The sequence below is a fragment of the Babylonia areolata genome, chromosome 12, assembly GCF_041734735.1.
Source record: "Babylonia areolata isolate BAREFJ2019XMU chromosome 12, ASM4173473v1, whole genome shotgun sequence".
In the NCBI taxonomy this organism is placed as follows: Eukaryota; Metazoa; Mollusca; class Gastropoda; order Neogastropoda; family Buccinidae; genus Babylonia; species Babylonia areolata.
This window is the reverse complement of record NC_134887.1, coordinates 31997543-32016356: the sequence shown is the minus strand read 5'-3', so window position 1 is coordinate 32016356 and position 18814 is coordinate 31997543. Positions and strand designations below refer to the sequence as shown.

The 18814-nt window shown below is 44.1% G+C and overlaps 1 protein-coding gene across 1 annotated transcript in view; it reads left to right on the top strand.

Moving 5' to 3' along the window:
* LOC143288152 (myb-binding protein 1A-like protein) overlaps positions 1-18814 on the top strand; it is a 64830-nt gene that overhangs the window by 5256 nt on the left and 40760 nt on the right. Inside the window, exons 5-10 of the mRNA XM_076596448.1 lie at positions 1262-1489; positions 4350-4442; positions 8721-8835; positions 14006-14094; positions 14919-15011; positions 17469-17621. Of these exons, the coding sequence (XP_076452563.1) occupies positions 1262-1489; positions 4350-4442; positions 8721-8835; positions 14006-14094; positions 14919-15011; positions 17469-17621 (771 nt within the window). The remainder of the gene's footprint in view (positions 1-1261; positions 1490-4349; positions 4443-8720; positions 8836-14005; positions 14095-14918; positions 15012-17468; positions 17622-18814) is intronic.

Sequence of the window (18814 nt, the reverse complement as noted above, 5' to 3'; positions counted from 1 at the left end):
TGCACATCCCTGAAAGCAGAGTGTGGCTGCCTACATGGTGGGGGGGGTGGGGGGGGGAACGGTCATGAATACACATAAAAACCCACTCATGCATATACGAGTGAACGTGGGAATTGCAGCCCACAAACAAAGATGAAGAAGAAGAAGATATAATATTTGTTAAATCGATTTGTTTGCTCATGTCTGTGTTCTTTATTTATAGATATTGACAATACGTGTGTTTTGTTGATCTTTCTGCCCTTGTTTCTTTTGTGATTGACGCTTTTATTTGCCAAGTGGGATGCAGAATGTGAGTCCTTTGAAATGCATTTTACCTAGTTCTCCATAATGAATAGATTGTTAAAGACATGTTTCTTTATTTATTGATTGAATGATTGGAAAGCAAAACTTCAGTACAGGCAACAGCAAGAGCAGTTGATAACAGCAACAGCATCAACAATCTCGAGAGCCAGACAATCAAATAAAGTGATGAATTTCACCACCTCCTCGTTTGCACACAAACGTCAGCTGAACAAAAAAACAAAACAAAAAAAGATATGAAGAAAAGTCACACACACACACACACACACACACACACACACACACACACACACACACACACACACACATGAAAAGAACAGCAACAACTGAACAAGAAAACATAAGCAAGCAAAATGGAAAGAGTGAGAGAGAAAATATCCTGCAGAGAAAGAGAATTATGAATCTGTATTTAAAACACACACACACACACACACACACACACACACACACACACACACACACACACACACACACACAAATCATCATTCATTCATTTTATAAATGATGAATAGACATATAATTATTTTAGAATCAATTCAGTTTGGTTTGTTTTCTCAATAAAGAAAGATGCAACATGCAAAAGGTGACAAATGGGGATGAATGCATAAGACATCATTGTTTGGGTTGTATCTGTAATCAAGAAGTATGAGACTCTGGTATGGTTTCTCAACATCAGTTTGTGAAAATGGGACTGAGCAGAAGATACCAACACTACATTGTGGATCGATAAACTGATACCATTGTTACATACGACAAGAGAGATTCGGACTGCTCCCAGGGAGAGCGCGTCACTGCACTAAGAGTACCACCCTTTTTTTTTTTTCTTTTTTTTTTTTATGTCTGCAGTTGTTGTTTGTTGTTGTTGTTGTTTTCCTTGTACCAAACACGAGGAATCTTCAGAAGGTAACGAGAGTATTGTCCCATGTTTTTCCTCCCTCCCTCCCTCCCTCCCCGGGGGCAGGCGGATCACCTGGATGCGATGGTGGGGGAGCTGTTGTCGGTGGGGGAGAAGAGGAGCTACATCCGCCCCCTGTGCACCCAGACCCTCCTGGACCTGGTGGACAAGGCCACCCCCCAGCAGCTGGCCGAGTCCCTGTGGCCTCACCTGCGAGCCGAGCAGGAGAAAGGGTGGGAGGGGTGCACGCCCGACAGGTTTCTCCTGCTGCTGGCCTGTCGCCACAAGGACAAGGTGTGGTGATGTTGGGGGTGGTGATGATGATGGTGATGATGGGGGTGATGGTGATGATGATGGTGGTGGTGATGGTGATGATGATGATGGTGGTGGTGATGATGATGATGATGGTGGTGGTGATGATGATGATGGGGGTGGGGGTGATGATGATGATGGGGGTGGGGGTGATGATGATGGTGGGGGTGGGGGTGATGATGATGATGGGGGTGGGGGTGATGATGATGATGGGGGTGGGGGTGGGGGTGATGATGGTGAGGGGGTGGGGGTGATGATGGGGGTGATGATGATAATGGTGGTAGTGAATGTGATGATGATGATGGTGGTGGTGATGGTGATGATGGTGGTGGTGATGTTGATGATGATGATGGTGATGATGGGGGTGGTGGTGGTGATGATGGGGGTGATGGTGATGATGATGATGGTGGTGGTGATGGTGATGATGATGGGGGTGATGGTGATGATAATGATGGTGGTGGTGATGGTGGTGGTGATGATGATGATGATGGGGGTGATGGTGATGATAATGATGGTGGTGGTGATGATGATGGTGGTGATGGTGATGATGATGATGATAATGGTGGTAGTGAATGTGATGATGGTGATGGTGATGATGGTGGTGGTGATGTTGATTATGATGATGGTGGTGATGGTGATGATAATGATGGTGGTGGTGATGATGGTGATGATGATGATGGGGGTGATGGTGATGATAATGATGGTGGTGGTGATGATGATGGTGGTGATGGTGGTGGTGGTGATGATGGTGATGATGATGATGGGGGTGATGGTGATGATAATGATGGTGGTGGTGATGATGGTGGTGGTGATGATGGTGATGATGATGATGGTGGTGGTAGTGAATGTGATGATGATGATGGTGGTGGTGATGATGATGGTGGTGGTGGTGATGATGATGATGGTGGTGATGGTGATGATGATGATGATGATGGGGGTGGTGGTGATGGTGATGATGATAATGGGGGTGATGATGATGATGGTGGTGATGGTGATGATGATGATGATAATGGTGGTAGTGAATGTGATGATGATGATGGTGGTGATGGTAATGATGATGATGTTGGTGGTGGTGATGATGATGAGGGTGGTGGTGGTGATGATGGGAGTGGTGATGATGATGGTGATAGTGGTGATGGTGGTGGTGATGGTGCTGATGATGATGATGATGGGGGTCGTGATGATGATGATGTTGGTGGTGGTGATGATAGTGGTGGTTGTGGTGGTGCTGATGATGATGATGATGGTGATGAGGATGATGATGGGGGTGATGATGATGATGGTGGTGATGATGATGATGGTTGTGGTGATGATGATGGTGGTGATGATGATGATGATGATCATCATCATCATCATCATCATTATAATATTCATAATAATGATAATAATAACAGAGGAGAGGAGCGTACAGCTGACAGGTTTTCTTATGCTCCTGGCCTGTCTCTAAGGACAAGGTATGATTATGATGATGATGACAATGATGACAATGCTGTTGATGATGGTACTGATAATAATGACAATATTGATAATAATGCTACTGCTGCTAATGATAATGATAATAATGTACAGGAAAATGTATGTGAGAATTTTTTTTTTTTTCCGTCTCTCTATGTATGAAGGTGTGTTATGTGGCGGCCAAGTGAATTTTATAGTATTACTTAAGTTAGAGTTTGTCTTTTAGTCCAGTATAGCATCATGATTGTCTGATTTCCTTGGAAGCCCTGGCACTCTTCCATGCTGTATTTATGCCAGAAAAAAAAAACACAGAAAAGGATACTGTTTTTCCTCCACACTATGTGTGGACACGTCTGGACATACTACTACTGCTAATAATAATAATGGATACTTATATAGCACACTATCCAGAAATCTGCTCTAGGTGCTTTACAAAAACTGTTTGTTAACATAAAACATTACATCTGTGTTACATACACACACCAAAATATGACTACACACACACACACACACACACACACACACACACACACATACACACACACACGCGCACATACACACACACACACACACACACACATGCACACGCACACACACACACTGCGTTCATACATTTTAACAATACATGTGTATCTAACAGCTACCCTAACACATGTGCACACATAGGCAGGCACAAACTTACATAAACGCACGCGCACACAATACACATTCATATACATGCATGTAGTTATGTACACATACATATGTATACACACATAGTCAAGCACAGCTAACGCAAAGGAAGTGGACCTGCCACAATTGAACTTACTGCTGAGGGAAAAGGTGAGTTTTGAGACGAGATTTAAAAGATGCGAGGGAATCAGAATGACGGAGGTTATCAGGGAGCTTGTTCCACGTCTTTAGCGATTGAAAAGAAAACGATCTGTGTCCATACTGTAGAAGTTAGTTCCTTTTCTTTGCAGTTCATGCATGTGGAGAAACTTGAAAACCGCTTTTGATGCGACAAATTTTGATGCCAAGGCGTTGCTTGAGTGCAGAACTCAGTGCGTTAACTCTCTCCATACAAACGGCGAAAGAGACGACGTTAACAGCGTTTCAGCCCAAATACCATCATCGAAATGTTGCAAGCGGAAGGCTCTTATACTGAAGAGGTGAATGTTGACAAAGAATACCACAATTCTGACGACGGAAGCTAAAGGTTGGGTCACTCAGACACCCACTGGACATCCGAGGGGTCTGTGTAGAGGAGAAGAGAGGACTGGCCGTACTGAGTGAGTTAACATGAGTCAAGACAAACTCTAACTTTCAAATCTTTTGTTGTTGTTGTTGTTGCAAATCACAAGATACAGTTCAGCATGTGTGTGATATTTATCATTGTTTCTACCAGACACTGGTCAACAAGGAGTTTCTGCAGACCTACTGGGGTGCGGCAAAGATCGTGGGCAAGAAGAACTTTGAGTCTCTCCTGCACCTTCTCAGGGTGAGTGCAGTAGCTTGGATGATGATGATGATGTTGTTGATAGTGATGATGATGATGATGATGTTGATAGTGATGATGATGATGATGATGTTGATAGTGATGATGATGATGATGATGTTGTTGATAGTGATGATGATGATGTTGATAGTGATGATGATGATGTTGATGATGGTAGTGATGATGATGATGATGATGATGATGTTGATAGTGATGATGATGATGATGATGGTGATGATGATGATGTTGATAGTGATGATGATGATGATGATGATGCTGGTGATGATATGGGTTCTTGTATCGCGTTTATCCTCAATCAGAGACTAAGCTCTAACTTAGCGCTTTACAGACACGGGGTTTATTTCCACAACAGGCTGCCGGCCTGGGTACAGCATGCTGACAGCTGCCATTGGGTGTTCATCATTCGTTTCCTCTGTCATTCAGTCAGGCTTCAGTCATCCACACACACACACACACATACATTTACACACACATGTAACATTGTACTTGTTTGACTGTTTTGTTTATTTACCCCGCTGTGTAGGCAGCCATACTCTTGTTTTCGGGGGCATGCATGCTGGGTGTGTGTTCTTCTTTCCATAATTCACTGAACGCTCACATGGATTACAGGGATCTTTAACGTGCATATTTGACCTTATGCTTCTGTATACACACAAAGGGGGTTCAGGCACTAGCAGGTCTGCATATGTGTTGACCTCGGAGGTCGGAAAAAAAATTCTACTCTTAACTCACTCGGGACGACAAGTTTTCTCCCTTGCTTTTCCCCACAGACGGCCCATTTGTAAGGGTTTGGAAAAAAAATTACAAAAAATACAAAATACTTTGTAAGAAAATGAAACTTTCAGAACTGGTTTATTACGTGTGGAGCTATTACATATAAAAAAAAAATCAAATTTCTCATCTTATTTTTACAGTTTTGCCATGTGTAGAAAATACTGCCAATTTTTCACCCCGAATCACCATACCCATGCTCGCTTTCTGCATTAAATTTGCTTTCTTCTTCATCATCATCATCCACCTCTTCAATGTCTGACCCTTCAGTTTGTAGCATTTCAAGTACTTCGGCAACCCTAAAACATTGCCGTCACTGCCTTGTTCGCTTCACAACATTCTGAGAAGAGGCCGCTTTGCTAACAGGCTGGCACGCGAGCAGACGACCGGTCAGTGACTTTGTCAGTGTGTGTGCGAGACAGGCCACACATCCCAGACTAACCAATCATACTGTTCGATAGTGGAGTGACCCAGAATAGCGCACTCTGCTTGGCTGATCACAAAATCACGTGTACAGCGCATGATGGAATTTTACTTTGCTATTCCATTCCTTCGTCCGAAACCGAATAAGTTTTGTGTAGGAATGCGTGAGCATTTCTTCGTCCGGAAAGAGTTAACTCACTAGGTGCGACGGGGATCGAACTCAGGAAACTTGCGTGAGAATCCAGCGTTCTGACCATTCAGCCAGCACATGTGTGATGCCGGTCGCTGGTGGGAAGAGAGGAGTGAGAAGGAAGCAGAGTTTGCTGAAAATCGGTCAAGGTTGTCACGATTGTTCTGGCTGTGAGGAGAAGCAAGGAAATTGGGGTATCAGAGGTCCAGATTCTTAATGATTTTGATGTATTTCAAGGATAAAAACCAGCAATGATTTTGATGTTTTAGGATAAAAACCAGCGTGTGTTTATGTAAATTTGTGCCTGCCTATGTGTGCGTATGTGTTAGGGTAGCTGTTAGATACACATGTATGTTAAAATGTATGTATGCAGCATGTATGTGTGTGTGTGTGTGTGTGTAGTCACATTTTGGTGTGTGTATGTAACATAGATATGATGTATTATGTTAACAAAAGCGTTTTTGTAAAGCACCTAGAGCAGATTTCTGGATAGTGTGGTATATAAGTATCCATTATTATTATTAATGATTGATTATATTTGAGAATAAAAACCAGCGATGATTGATTATATTTGAGGATAAAAACCAGCAATGATTTTGATATTCAAGGATAAAAACCAGCAATGATTTTGATATTTTAGTATAAAAACCAGCAGTGATTTTGTTATTTTAGGAGAAAAAAAAAATCAGCCTTTGTTTTAGAGGAAATACAATTTGATTGGCAGTGAAAAAAAAAACAAAGAAATTGGTGAGTAACACCTCTTGTACTAGTTGTAGACTGCAGAATAGAGTTCCAGAAGACCCAAAGTTACTGGATTTAGTTTTAAAAAAAAAATCTTTAAAAAATACTTAAAAATCAGAATGTACTTAATTTGAGGCCAGTGTGCAGCATGGACATTCTGCATGTTACGTGTTCAGTTGTTATATACCGTAGCTTTCTATGTACGTGTATTGATACGTTTTGTCTCTTTCTTTTATTTATTTTTTTTTTTTTTATTCAGAGTTATGCATGGTTGTGAAGGACTGGTACACAGTGCTTTGACTTGTCTCTGCACAAGATCTAACCAATAAAACAAAAAAAAAAGAAAGAAAAAAAAAAACCACTACAGCAAAAAGTGTCCTTGGGAAATTATGTTTGACGCAGGGTGTTTTAATCTGTAGAATAAACAGGGTTTGTTTGTTTTTTTTGTTCATTTTATTGTTATCATCATTACTTTGAGACTGGTAAAAGGGATGTGTACAGTCATTTGAAACTTTTTATTCTCTTGTCACTGAGTGCCTCTGACAGTTCTTCACTGGATAACAAAGATCTCACACAATGTTCATGGTCACCATTCTGTCCTGTCTGTACAAAACAGAGAACGGTCGATGATAAATCTCACACAATGTTCATGGTCACCATTCTGTCCTGTCTGTACAAAACAGAGGAGCGTCGATGATAAATCTCACATGATGTTCATGGTCACCATTCTGTTCTGTCTGTACAAAACAGAGGAGCGTGGATGATAAAGCTCACACAATGTTCACCATTCTGTCCTGTCTGTACAAAACAGAAAACCGTCGATGATAAATCTCACACAATGTTCATGTTCACCATTCTGTCCTGTCTGTACAAAACGGAGGAGCGTCGATGATAAATCTCACACGATGTTCATGTTCACCATTCTGTCCTGTCTGTACAAAACAGAGGAGCGTCAGTGATAAAGCTCACACAATGTTCATGGTCACCATTCTGTCCTGTCTGTACAAAACAGAGGAGCGTGGATGATAAATCTCACACAATGTTCATGGTCATCATTCTGTCCTGTCTGTACAAAACAGAGGAGCGTGGATGATAAATCTCAATGTTCATGGTCACCATTCTGTTCTGTCTGTACAAAACAGAGGAGCGTGGATGATAAAGCTCACACAATGTTCATGGTCACCATTCTGTTCTGTCTGTACAAAACAGAGGAGCGTGGATGATAAAGCTCACACAATGTTCATGGTCACCATTCTGTCCTGTCTGTACAAAACGGAGAACCGTCGATGATAAATCTCACACAATGTTCATGGCCACCATTCTGTCCTGTCTGTACAAAACAGAGGAACGTGGACGATAAAGCTCACACGATGTTCATGGTCACCATTCTGTCCTGTCTGCACAAAACAGAGGAGCGTGGATGATAAAGCTCACACAATGTTCCCCATTCTGTCCTGTCTGTACAAAACAGAGGAACGTGGACGATAAAGCTCACACAATGTTCATGGTCACCATTCTGTCCTGTCTGCACAAAACAGAGGAGCGTGGATGATAAAGCTCACACAATGTTCCCCATTCTGTCCTGTCTGTACAAAACAGAGGAGCGTGGATGATAAATCTCACACAATGTTCATGGTCACCATTCTGTCCTGTCTGTACAAAACAGAGGAGCGTCAGTGATAAAGCTCACACAATGTTCATGGTCACCATTCTGCCCTGTCTGTACAAAACAGAGGAGCGTGGATGATAAATCTCACACAATGTTCATGGTTACTATTCTGTCCTGTCTGTACAAAACAGAGGAGCGTGGATGATAAAGCTCACACAATGTTCATGGTCACCATTCTGCCCTGTCTGTACAAAACAGAGGAGCGTGGATGATAAAGCTCACACAATGTTCATGGTCACCATTCTGCCCTGTCTGTACAAAACAGAGGAGCGTGGATGATAAAGCTCACACAATGTTCATGGTCACCATTCTGTCCTGTCTGTACAAAACAGAGAACGGTCGATGATAAATCTCACACAATGTTCATGGTCACCATTCTGTCCTGTCTGTACAAAACAGAGGAGCGTGGATGATAAATCTCACACAATGTTCATGGTCACCATTCTGTCCTGTCTGTACAAAACAGAGGAGCGTCGAAGCACCGCAGCTGCAGTCAGCCCTGGTGGAAGCGATTTCCCGAGAAGTGACCCGCAAAGAGGAGGACGCAGATGCGCTGAGCAACTTCTGGACCAAGGTTGGAAGTAAGTGGCCTGCATCCTGTCAACAGCTTGACTTAAATGGTGTCTTCTTCTTTTTCGTTCATGGGCTGCAACTCGTATGTACATGAGTGGGCTTTTACGTGTATAACCGTTTTTACCTGGCCATGTAGACAGCTGTACTCCATTTTCGGGGATTTGCGTGCTGAGCATCTTCTTGTTCCATAACCCACCGATCGATTTCAAGGATTACAGGATCTTTAACGTGCATATTTGATTTTCTGCTTGCATGTGAAGGGGGTCTGAGCACAAGCAGGTCTGCACATGTGTTGACCTGGGAGATCGGAAAAATCTCCACCCTTTACCCACCAGGCGCCGTTACCGAGATTCGAACCCGGGACCCTCAGATTGAAAGTCCAATGCTTTAACCACTCGGCATTGCTCTCATTCAGCAGCCTGTTGTGCAAATGACCTCGTGCTGGTAAAGCACTCAGAGCTTGGTCCCTGTCCGAGGATAGGCGTTATATAAGTCTCCAAATTATATTATATCATTAAAGTGATGAGTGCAATAGCCGAGTGGTTAAAGCATTGGACTTTCAATCTGAAGGTACCGGGCTCGAAACTTGGTAACGGCGCCTGATGGGTAAATGGTGGAGATTTTTCTGATCTCCCAGGTCATCATATGTGCAGTCCTGCTGCTTGCGCCTGAACCCCTTTCGTATGTACACGCAAGCAGAAGATCAAATACGCACGTTAATCCATGTCAGCATTCGGTTGGTTATAGAAAAAAGAACATACCCAGCATGCACATCCCCATAAATGGAGTATGGCTGCCTACATGCTGGGATAAAAACGGTCATACATGTAAAAGCCCACTCGTGTACATAAGAGTGAACGTGGGAGTTGCAGCCGATGAACGAAGAAGAAGAATATGTCTTCATGAGCTGCAGCTCCCGCTTTCACTCACATTTGTCAGAGGGCTTTTAGTGTGTTTGACCATTGTTGTTGTATTTTTTACCCCGCCATGTAGGTAGCCATATTTCGTTTTCAGGGTTTTACTTGTGAGTGTTCTTATACTTGACTTATTCCTCTTGATTCCGTGGGGAACATAGGGCCGCAACAACACTCCTCCAACGCACCCGGCTCTGGCTGGTCCTCTTCAGTTCGGCCCACGTCATTCCGGCCGCCCTTGTCTCTGCCTCAATGCTTCTCCGCCAGGTCTGCTTCGGACGGCCAACTTTCCTTTTCCCCTGTGGGTTCCAATCAAGAGCCTGTCTTGTGATGTTTGTTGCAGGCTTGCGTAGTGTGTGGCCTATCCATCCCCATTTCCGTTTCTTGATTTCCGTCTCCAGTGGGGTCTGTTTTGCCATGTTCCAAAGTTCTTCATTGGAGACAACCTCTGGCCATCTGATGTTCAGGATGTTTCTTAAACATCTGTTGGTGAATGTCTGAAGCTTGTGGGTGCTGGTCTTTGTCACTCTCCACGTCTCTGAGCCATAGAGTAGAACCGACTTCACGTTGGTGTTAAAAATCCGGATCTTGTTGCGGATTGAGAGGGCTGTCGATCTCCAGATTGGTCGAAGGGTGTTGAAGGCGTGTCTTGCTTTGTTGATACGGCTCTTGATGTCTTCGTCTGTCCCCCCGTCTTTGCTGACAACACTGCCTAAGTAGACAAACTTGTCAACCTCCTTGATGTTCTCTTGATGTAGTTGCACTGGATCTTGCTTCTTGTTGTTGACCCTCTTGACCTCTGTTTTCCCAATGTTGATTTGGAGTCCAGTCTTCTCAGCTTCTTCTGCCACACGACATAGTTTCTCCTGCGCATCTTGCTGCCTGTGGGAGAGAAGACTTATGTCATCTGCGAAGTCTAGGTCCTCCAGCTGTTTAGTGAAAGTCCACTGTATGCCTGTCCTCTGATCTGCTGTAGACTGCCTCATGACCCAGTCAACCACCATCAGGAAAATGGTCGGTGAGAGCAAACAACCCTGACGGACGCCGGTTTGCACACTGAAAGGTTCCGTCAGTTTCCCGTCGTGGATCACTTGACAGGTGGCGTCTTCGTACATTTGCTGGATGATGGTTACAAACTTTGGTGGAAATCCATAGTGGTACATCAGTCTCCAGATGACATCTCGGTCGACACTGTCAAAAGCTTTTTGAAAGTCGACAAAGACTGTGTACAGGGGGGTCTGCCACTCCAGGGACTGCTCGATGATGATGCGCATGGTTGCGATGTGATCCGTGCACGAGCGATCTTGTCGGAAGCCTGCTTGTTCGTCCCGAAGTGTCTTGTCCAAAGCGTTCTTCAGTCTCTCAAGAATGATTCTGCTCAGTACCTTGCCCGGAATAGACAACAGCATGATTCCCCGCCAGCTGTTGCAGGATGAAAGGTCCCCTTTCTTTGGCAGCTTTACAAGATATCCTCTTTTCCAGTCTTTTGGCACTCGCTCCTGTTCCCAGATCTTGCAAAGGAGAGGGTGCAGCATCTCAGTTGAAGTCTGGATGTCGGCCTTCAGAGCTTCAGGTGGAATTCCATCTGGGCCGGCTGCCTTTCCTGACTTGAGGGACTTGATGGCCTTGACGATCTCGGTCTTGCTGGGAGGGTTGGTGTTGATGTCGAGAAGCTTGGTAGGTGGCGGGATGTCTGGTGGGGCGGGTGGTGCTGGTCGGTTGAGCGTTTCTTTGAAATGCTCCGCCCATCTTGTTCTCTGCTGTTCTTCGCCAAGGATGGTGTTTCCGTCTTTGTCCTTGACGGGCCGGCTTGGGTTGCTGTTTTTCCCGGAGAGTGTCCTGGTGATCTCATACAGGCGCTTCATGTTCCGCTGACCTGCTGCACTCTCAGCTTCTGCTGTCAGTTCCTCGATGTAGGTTCTTTTATCTTTTCTCGCACTTCGCTTTACTTGTCGGTTCGTCTCCCAGTACTGTGCTTGTAGCTCATGTCTCTCGGCTTGATCTTGCGTGCAATTGATCTGGTCTTTCAAATGCTTCCTCTCAGTGATGAGTGTCCAGGTGTCTGTTGACAGCCACTCTTTGTGCTTCCTCGTTTTCTTGCCCAGGACTGTTTTGCAAGTTGTTGTCCAGGTCTCTCGAAGGCTGTGCCAATGTTCTTCTATTGAGTCCTCTGGGAGTTGGGAAAGCACACTGAACTTGTTCCTCAATTCAATCTTGAACTCTTCTGCTTTGAGTTTCTCCTTCAAGCTGTGCACGTTGTACTTGTGCGATGGTCTTGCGGCCTGGTCGTTGTAGGCCTTCAGCTTGGTTTTGAGTGCTGCCACAACCAGGTGGTGATCCGATGCTGCGTCTGCACCGCACTTTACCCTGACGTCGTGCAGGCTTCGTCTCCACTTACGACCGATGGTGATGTGGTCGATCTGGTTCTCGGTCTTGCCGTCAGGGGAAACCCACGTGGTCTTATGGATGGTCTTGTGGGGAAACAAGGTGCCTCCAATGACCAGGTCATTGAAGGTGCAGAACTCTATGAAAAGTTCTCCATTCTCATTCTGTACTCCAGTGCCGTGTCTGCCCATGATGAGTTCTCTGTTTGTGTTGTCGGCGCCTACCTTGGCATTCAGGTCTCCCATGAGGATCTTCATATCTCTTTTGGGTGTCTTGTCTATGACTGCTTGGACTTGCTGGTAAAAATCATCCTTCTCTTCGATGACTGCCACGTTGGTAGGGGCGTAGCACTGAATGATGGTAACTTTCCTGCCCTTTGAATTGAAGCGTGCCGTGAGGATCCTTGGTGACATAGGCTCCCAGGACAGCAGTGCTCGTGTTGCTTCGGGTGTCATCAGCAACGCTACTCCATGGGTGTGAGGTTGGCCTTCTTCCTGTCCAGAGTGGATGATGGTGTCTCCACTCACTAGTTGCGTTCTTCCTGATCCTGTCCATCTTGTCTCGCATAGGCCTAGAATCTTCAAGTTGTACCTTTGCATCTCACGACAGACTTGAGCTGTTTTGCCTGTCTCGTATAGGGTTCTGATGTTCCAGGTCCCTATCCTGGTTTTGGCCTTGGTCGTCAGAAGAGTTGTCGGCGCACTGGCTTCCCAAGGGCTTTCACCAGCTCGCGTCATGGGCTCCACCAGAGAGTACCCCTCCTGGACCAAGCAGTTCTCAGAGTTTGTTGTTGCAGTTTCTGTAACAGTCTTCTTTTTACAGAACCGGGTTGTTAGCCTAATTCAAACCCCCAACCTGGAGGACCAGTGGGTACTATTCGTCTGGTCTCTACCCTTTGACCTGTCTGACTTGGGTGGCCCTACCAGGAGACGAATCTCCCGCCAGCATAGCTCTCAGGGTTATTGAGACACGCAAGCCCCCCAACCACGGCAAGGTTGCACCCACTGGGAGGAGTGTTCTTATACGTTTCAGAATATAATTTCCAGCGATTTGTATCTCTGACGATTTTCTTGCTTCTGTACCTTACTGTTGCTGGTAACACACCGTAGTGCTCCTGTATAAACTGTTCTTAACTCACTATAGCGTTCCTGACGTAAGGTAGCGTTCCGGAACACTATGGCCGTTTCGACAATTAAAATTTGTTTCCATGCTTTCCTCATGGGGTAACATAAAAATCGCAGCTACACCAGGCATTGTGAATGTGTCAAGGGTCAAATGGAAAGTTTCTTCTTGAGGTTCCATAACTATACACTCGCTGGCCAGCCATTGACCTTGGTACCCTGCATGACAATCTAATCTGCATACGTATCGAAAATGGCGTCGCAGGCGATATAAGTGGAAATTTTTGAAGCAAACTGGATTCATGACAGCGGCTTTTTACTGCTGCTGAAGTGACTGAAATGCTTCAAACTGAAAGTTTCCAACATCGATGAGGATGATGAAGACGTTGAATGAAGTATCTGCGGTGAAGAAAGCTACCAGCAAGAAGGTACTGACAGTGACTCAGCTTCTGAAGGCTGTGAAGAGAGGGAGGGGGGCGGGCATTCACACAACGTGAGGAAAGGGGTCAGTGGGTCAAGTACATGGAGTTTCATTTAGTTACTTTGTGTTTTGTAATTTTTGCGATTATTTTTCCCAAACCCTACCAAGTGGGTCGTCTGCAGGGGGAAAGCAAGGGAGAAAACTATTCGTCCGGAGTGAGTGTTATTACTGTTATTGTTATGCTCATTATTATTGTAGTCTTCATTGTTTTGGGGTTGTTGGTTGTTTTGTTTTTTTTCCTCAACATCATTTGTCTGTTGTTGTTTTTTTCTGTCAGACCCTCTCCTAGCATCTACAGTCCTCCGCAAGCAGGTCGCAATGTCGCTGTTTTGCCAGCTTCTGGAACATTCTGCAAATCTCAGTCTGGTAAGTCTTCTTCCTCTGGGTTTTTTGTTGTTGTTGTTGTTGTTGTTTTGTTTTTTGACTCACTTGTGTAAACAAAGTGAGTCTATGTTTTAACCCGGTGTTCGGTTGTCTCTGTGTGTGTGTGTCTGTGTGTCCGTGGTAAACTTTAACATTGACATTTTCTCTGCAAATACTTTGTCAGTTGACACCAAATTTGGCATAAAAATAGGAAAAATTCAGTTCTTTCCAGTCATCTTGTTTAAAACAATATTGCACCTCTGGGATGGGCACAAAAAAATAAAAAATGAAGCCTAATTATGTGCAAACTGCATTTACTGTTATATTTATATTTTTTGTATTCTGTAAACTTGGCACTTTGATCTGATATTCTGACCCAACAACAAGAGCAGTCATTATTATCATTCTTTGTTCAAACAGGAACTTCTTTTGCTAAGCATGGAAGTTTTATTTATTTTGCAAACGTTTTGGTGCAGATAGTAAAGAAGGGAAATTACTCTGTAATTAATGCTAGGGGAGTTAATTTGCTTTAAACTGATCTTTCTCATCTTAAACATTACATTTTGAAATTATACTCAATACATAAAAAGCTTGGATTTTTTTTTTTTTTTTAAGTGTATCACAAGTGAGTCTTGAAGGCCTTGCCTCTCTTGTTTTTTTTTTTTTTTTGGTTTTGTTTTTCAGTTTGTCTTTTCATTTTCAGTGATATTTGACGTGTAGTGTGTGTATGCACACACAGACAGAGACATACACATATGCACGCTTACGCACACGCACGCACACATGCACATACTGAAAACTGATCTCTTTTTTTTTTTCTGGTGCAGTGTCAAAAGATGCTGTTTCCTGCCGTCGCCGCGGTGATATGCAAAACAGCGGAAAAGAAGGATGAACAGCTGGCAGATGTTTGCGCCAAAGCTGTGAGTGATTTTTTTGTGGAGAGGGGGTTTTGTTGTTTTGTGTCAGAAAACATTTTTGTTTCATTTCTTGTCTGTTGCAATAGTTTGTTTGTTTATTTGTGGTCTGTTCATCTAGGATGATGATATTTGACTGAAAATAAATGATATTATTATTATTATTATTTGTATTATTATTATTGTTTGTATTATCATTATTTCTATCGTCTTGATGATGATTATTATTATTAATTAGAAATCATCATTTTAATTACACATACTTAACCGTGACCCACTAGTGCAGACTCCGGCAGGGATCTGACATTTCTGTCCTGTGCAAACTACTATCTGCCTATGCGGAGAAAACGAAAGTAGCTACAGCTGATAACCTCCCGGAAGTAGGTAACCTCCCCTTTGCCCCCCTGACTAGCGCCCTCTTTTTCCAGCAGCCATCATGACTCCTGTTCCTGTGCTCTTCATACGGCTAAGTTTTTTTGTATTTTCTGTCTGTCTGTCGATTCTCTGGCGTTCTTTTTTTTGTCAAATTATGTCTTCAACCAGGTCCTTGACGATGATTATTATTATTAATTAGAAATCATCATTTGATTCTGAAAATCAATGGCAGGGGAAGAAATATTATCAACTGAAAAGGGAGCGGTTGAGGTGCTGGGGGTGTGGGGAAGGGGACTGAGGAAGGAAAAGAGAGAGAGAGAGAACAGAATGTGGAAAAGATAGAGTACAACATGTAAAATGGAGAGGGTGAGTGCCAGTGATTGGGGAAAGAAAAACATCTGTGCTTTCATGACTTATAGAGGCATGGCACATGATCTGTGCTCTTGAAGTTAATTGGCTCTTGGAATTTTTTTTTTTTAGCAACAAACGCAGTCCAGAGAGGCAGAAAGTGTGAAACACCAAGCTTCATTTTTTTCTCGATTTTTTTGCTCTTTTTTTGTGTGTGCATATGATGGCACTTCATTGACCAGAGTTTGGTTGTAGCTTCTTCTTCTTCTTCGTTCGTGGGCTGCAACTCCCACGTTCACTCGCATGTACACGAGTGGGCTTTTACGTGTATGACCGTTTTTACCCTGCCATGTAGGCAGCCATACTCCGCTTTCGGGGTGTGCATGCTGGGTATGTTCTTGTTTCCATAATCCACTGAACGCTGACGTGGATTACAGGATCTTTAACGTGCGTATTTGATCTTCTGCTTGCGTTTACGCACAAAGGGGGTTCAGGCACTAGCAGGTCTGCACATATGTTGACCTGGGAGATCGTAAAAATCTCCACCCTTGACCCACCAGGCGCCGTCACCGTGATTCGAACCCGGGACCCTCAGATTGAAAGTCCAACGCTTTAACCACTCGGCTATTGCACCCGTCAACTGAGGAATCTGAAGACAGCACATGTGTGCTGCTTTTGTCTGTGTCGATTGCCTTTGGCATTGCTCGAGTTTCGAGGTAAAAATTAGATGCACATGTGCAAGGTCCAAGATGACCACGAAACTCTCCAGCAAAAAGTTTTAGAAAGAGATCCAGAGAATTATTATTCAACATATACAGTTTCTTTAGAACAAATAACAGTGCATTCTTTGCTTTACTGGACAGATCTCTACAGGCGGATACAAAACTCAAACGGGTTGAAAAAAGTATACCAAGATATCTATATATACATTCACTACAGACAAATCAATGCCATCTCTCCACTCTGGAGAGTAGCACTGAAGGGTGGTGGGGTGGACTATTCAGCCATCTGCGCATTCACAGATAGATTCATGAGCATCCTCCCCCCCACCCCACCACCACCCCCCCCCCATCCCCCAGTTGGATGACAACGATGGTCATCATCGATCTCGATGGACACACCACCACAGACAAATCAATACCATCTCTCCACTCTGGAGAGGAACACTGAAGGGTGGTGGTGGGGTGGTCTGAGAAAGACAGGGATGGAGCAAACAAGGACAGAATTCTTCTAACTGAAGAAACAATGGAAAATAATTCTACTTATCAATGAAAAGAAATGGGTGAGGGAAGTGGGTTAGGGGTGATTTTGGAGATGGTAAAAAAAAAAATGGCTGGAAAACAGGTGCAGGAAAAATCAAGTTCCGAGTTTGTGGTGTGGTGGGTTTGTCACTACGTTAACAACTCTTAAAGTTTTGAGTCCGCTCACATTTTATGAGTTTCATGTTTTGATGATTGTTGTTGTTTATATTGTGATGTACTTATCGACAGCTTGTTACTAACATTCTGCAGTCTATTAACATTTATTCATATCATTTTCATGTCAATCTCAGTATAGCAGATTAAGGATGAGGCAAAAGATTGCCCCATCAGTCCAGACTAACAACCCATTAGTTGGCGACAATTTTGGGTTTTTTCGGGAGGTTTTTTTTTTTTTTTTTTTTTTTTTGTTGTCCTTTGTGTGGTCTCATTTGCTGGCAAAACCACGGGTGCAAATCGTGGGCCACTTTACGTCGCACAGGAAGCGGTGCTGGTGGACGCGTGCCAGAAAGGGAGGGGGGAGGAGGAGGGGGCTGTGCTGCTGGGGGTGGTGAGGGGCTTCCTCCTGACCTGCCGACGCCTCAAGTCCTACGAGTTTCTGCGCTCTGCCGCCTTCTCTTCTGTCGTTGGCTGTGTGAGTGTTTGGTGTATTTTACTCGGAAAAGGTTGTGTTTTTGGGGTGTTGTTTTTTTTCATTTCTTTGTGTCTTGTCTCTCTGTTTGTCTGCCTGTCTGTCTGTGAATGTCAGTGGAATGCTGTTTGCTGTCAGCATGGTCCCCGTTCCCAGTATTCCTGTGGCCTGTATGCTGAAAAATTTTCATTCATTCTTTCATTGTTTCATTCATTGTTTCATTCATTCATTCATTCATTCATTCATTTTCTCTATCTCTCTCTCTCTGTGCCCCTGCCTCTCTCTGAGTGTTTCTGTCTGTCTGTCTGTCTCTCCCCCCCCCACCTCTCTCCCTCTGTCTGTCTCCCCCCCCTCCTTCTCTCTCTCTCTCGACCTCTGTCTCTGTCTGTCTGTGTCTTGTCTGTCTGTCTGTCTGTCTGTGAATGTCAGTGGAATGCTGTTTGTCGTCAGCATGGTCCCCGTTCCCAGTATTCCTGTGGCCTGTATGCTGAAAAATTTTCATTCATTCATTGTTTCATTCATTCATTCATTCATTCATTCATTTTCTGTATCTCTCTCTGTGTGCCCCTGCCTCTCTCTGTTTCTGTCTGTCTGTTTCTCTCTCCCCCCCCCCCCACCTCTCTCCCTCTGTCTCTGTCTGTCTGTCTCCCCCCCCTCCTTCTCTCTCTCTCTCTCTCTCCCCCTCCCTCTCTCCCTCTCTCCCTGTGTCTCTCTGTCTCTGTGTGTCTGTGTCTGTCTGTCTGTCTGTCTCCCCTTCCCTCTCTCCCTCTCTCCCTGTGTCTCTCTGTCTCTGTGTGTCTCTGTCTGTCTGTCTGTCTGTCTCCCCTTCCCTCTCTCCCTCTCTCTCTCTCTCCCTGTGTCTCTCTGTCTCTGTCTGTCTGTCTGTCAGTTCCCCCCTCACTCCCCCCCTCTCTTTCTCTCCCTCTCTCTGACTGTCAGTCTTTCTCTCATTATTATCTTCTCTTTTTTTTATGTATTCAGATAGCAGACTGTAGATGATTTAGTTTCACTCGTATTTTGTTGTGTGTGCTATTATCATTATTGTTATTATTGTTAATGTTGATAATAAGAATGTTGATGATAATGCTATGGTCTGGCACTGATACAAACTATAAAGTGCCAGGCCAGATTTTGCCGTTCTTCATCAGATCAAAAGCAAAAATGAATAAATAATGAATAATAATGATAATGATAGT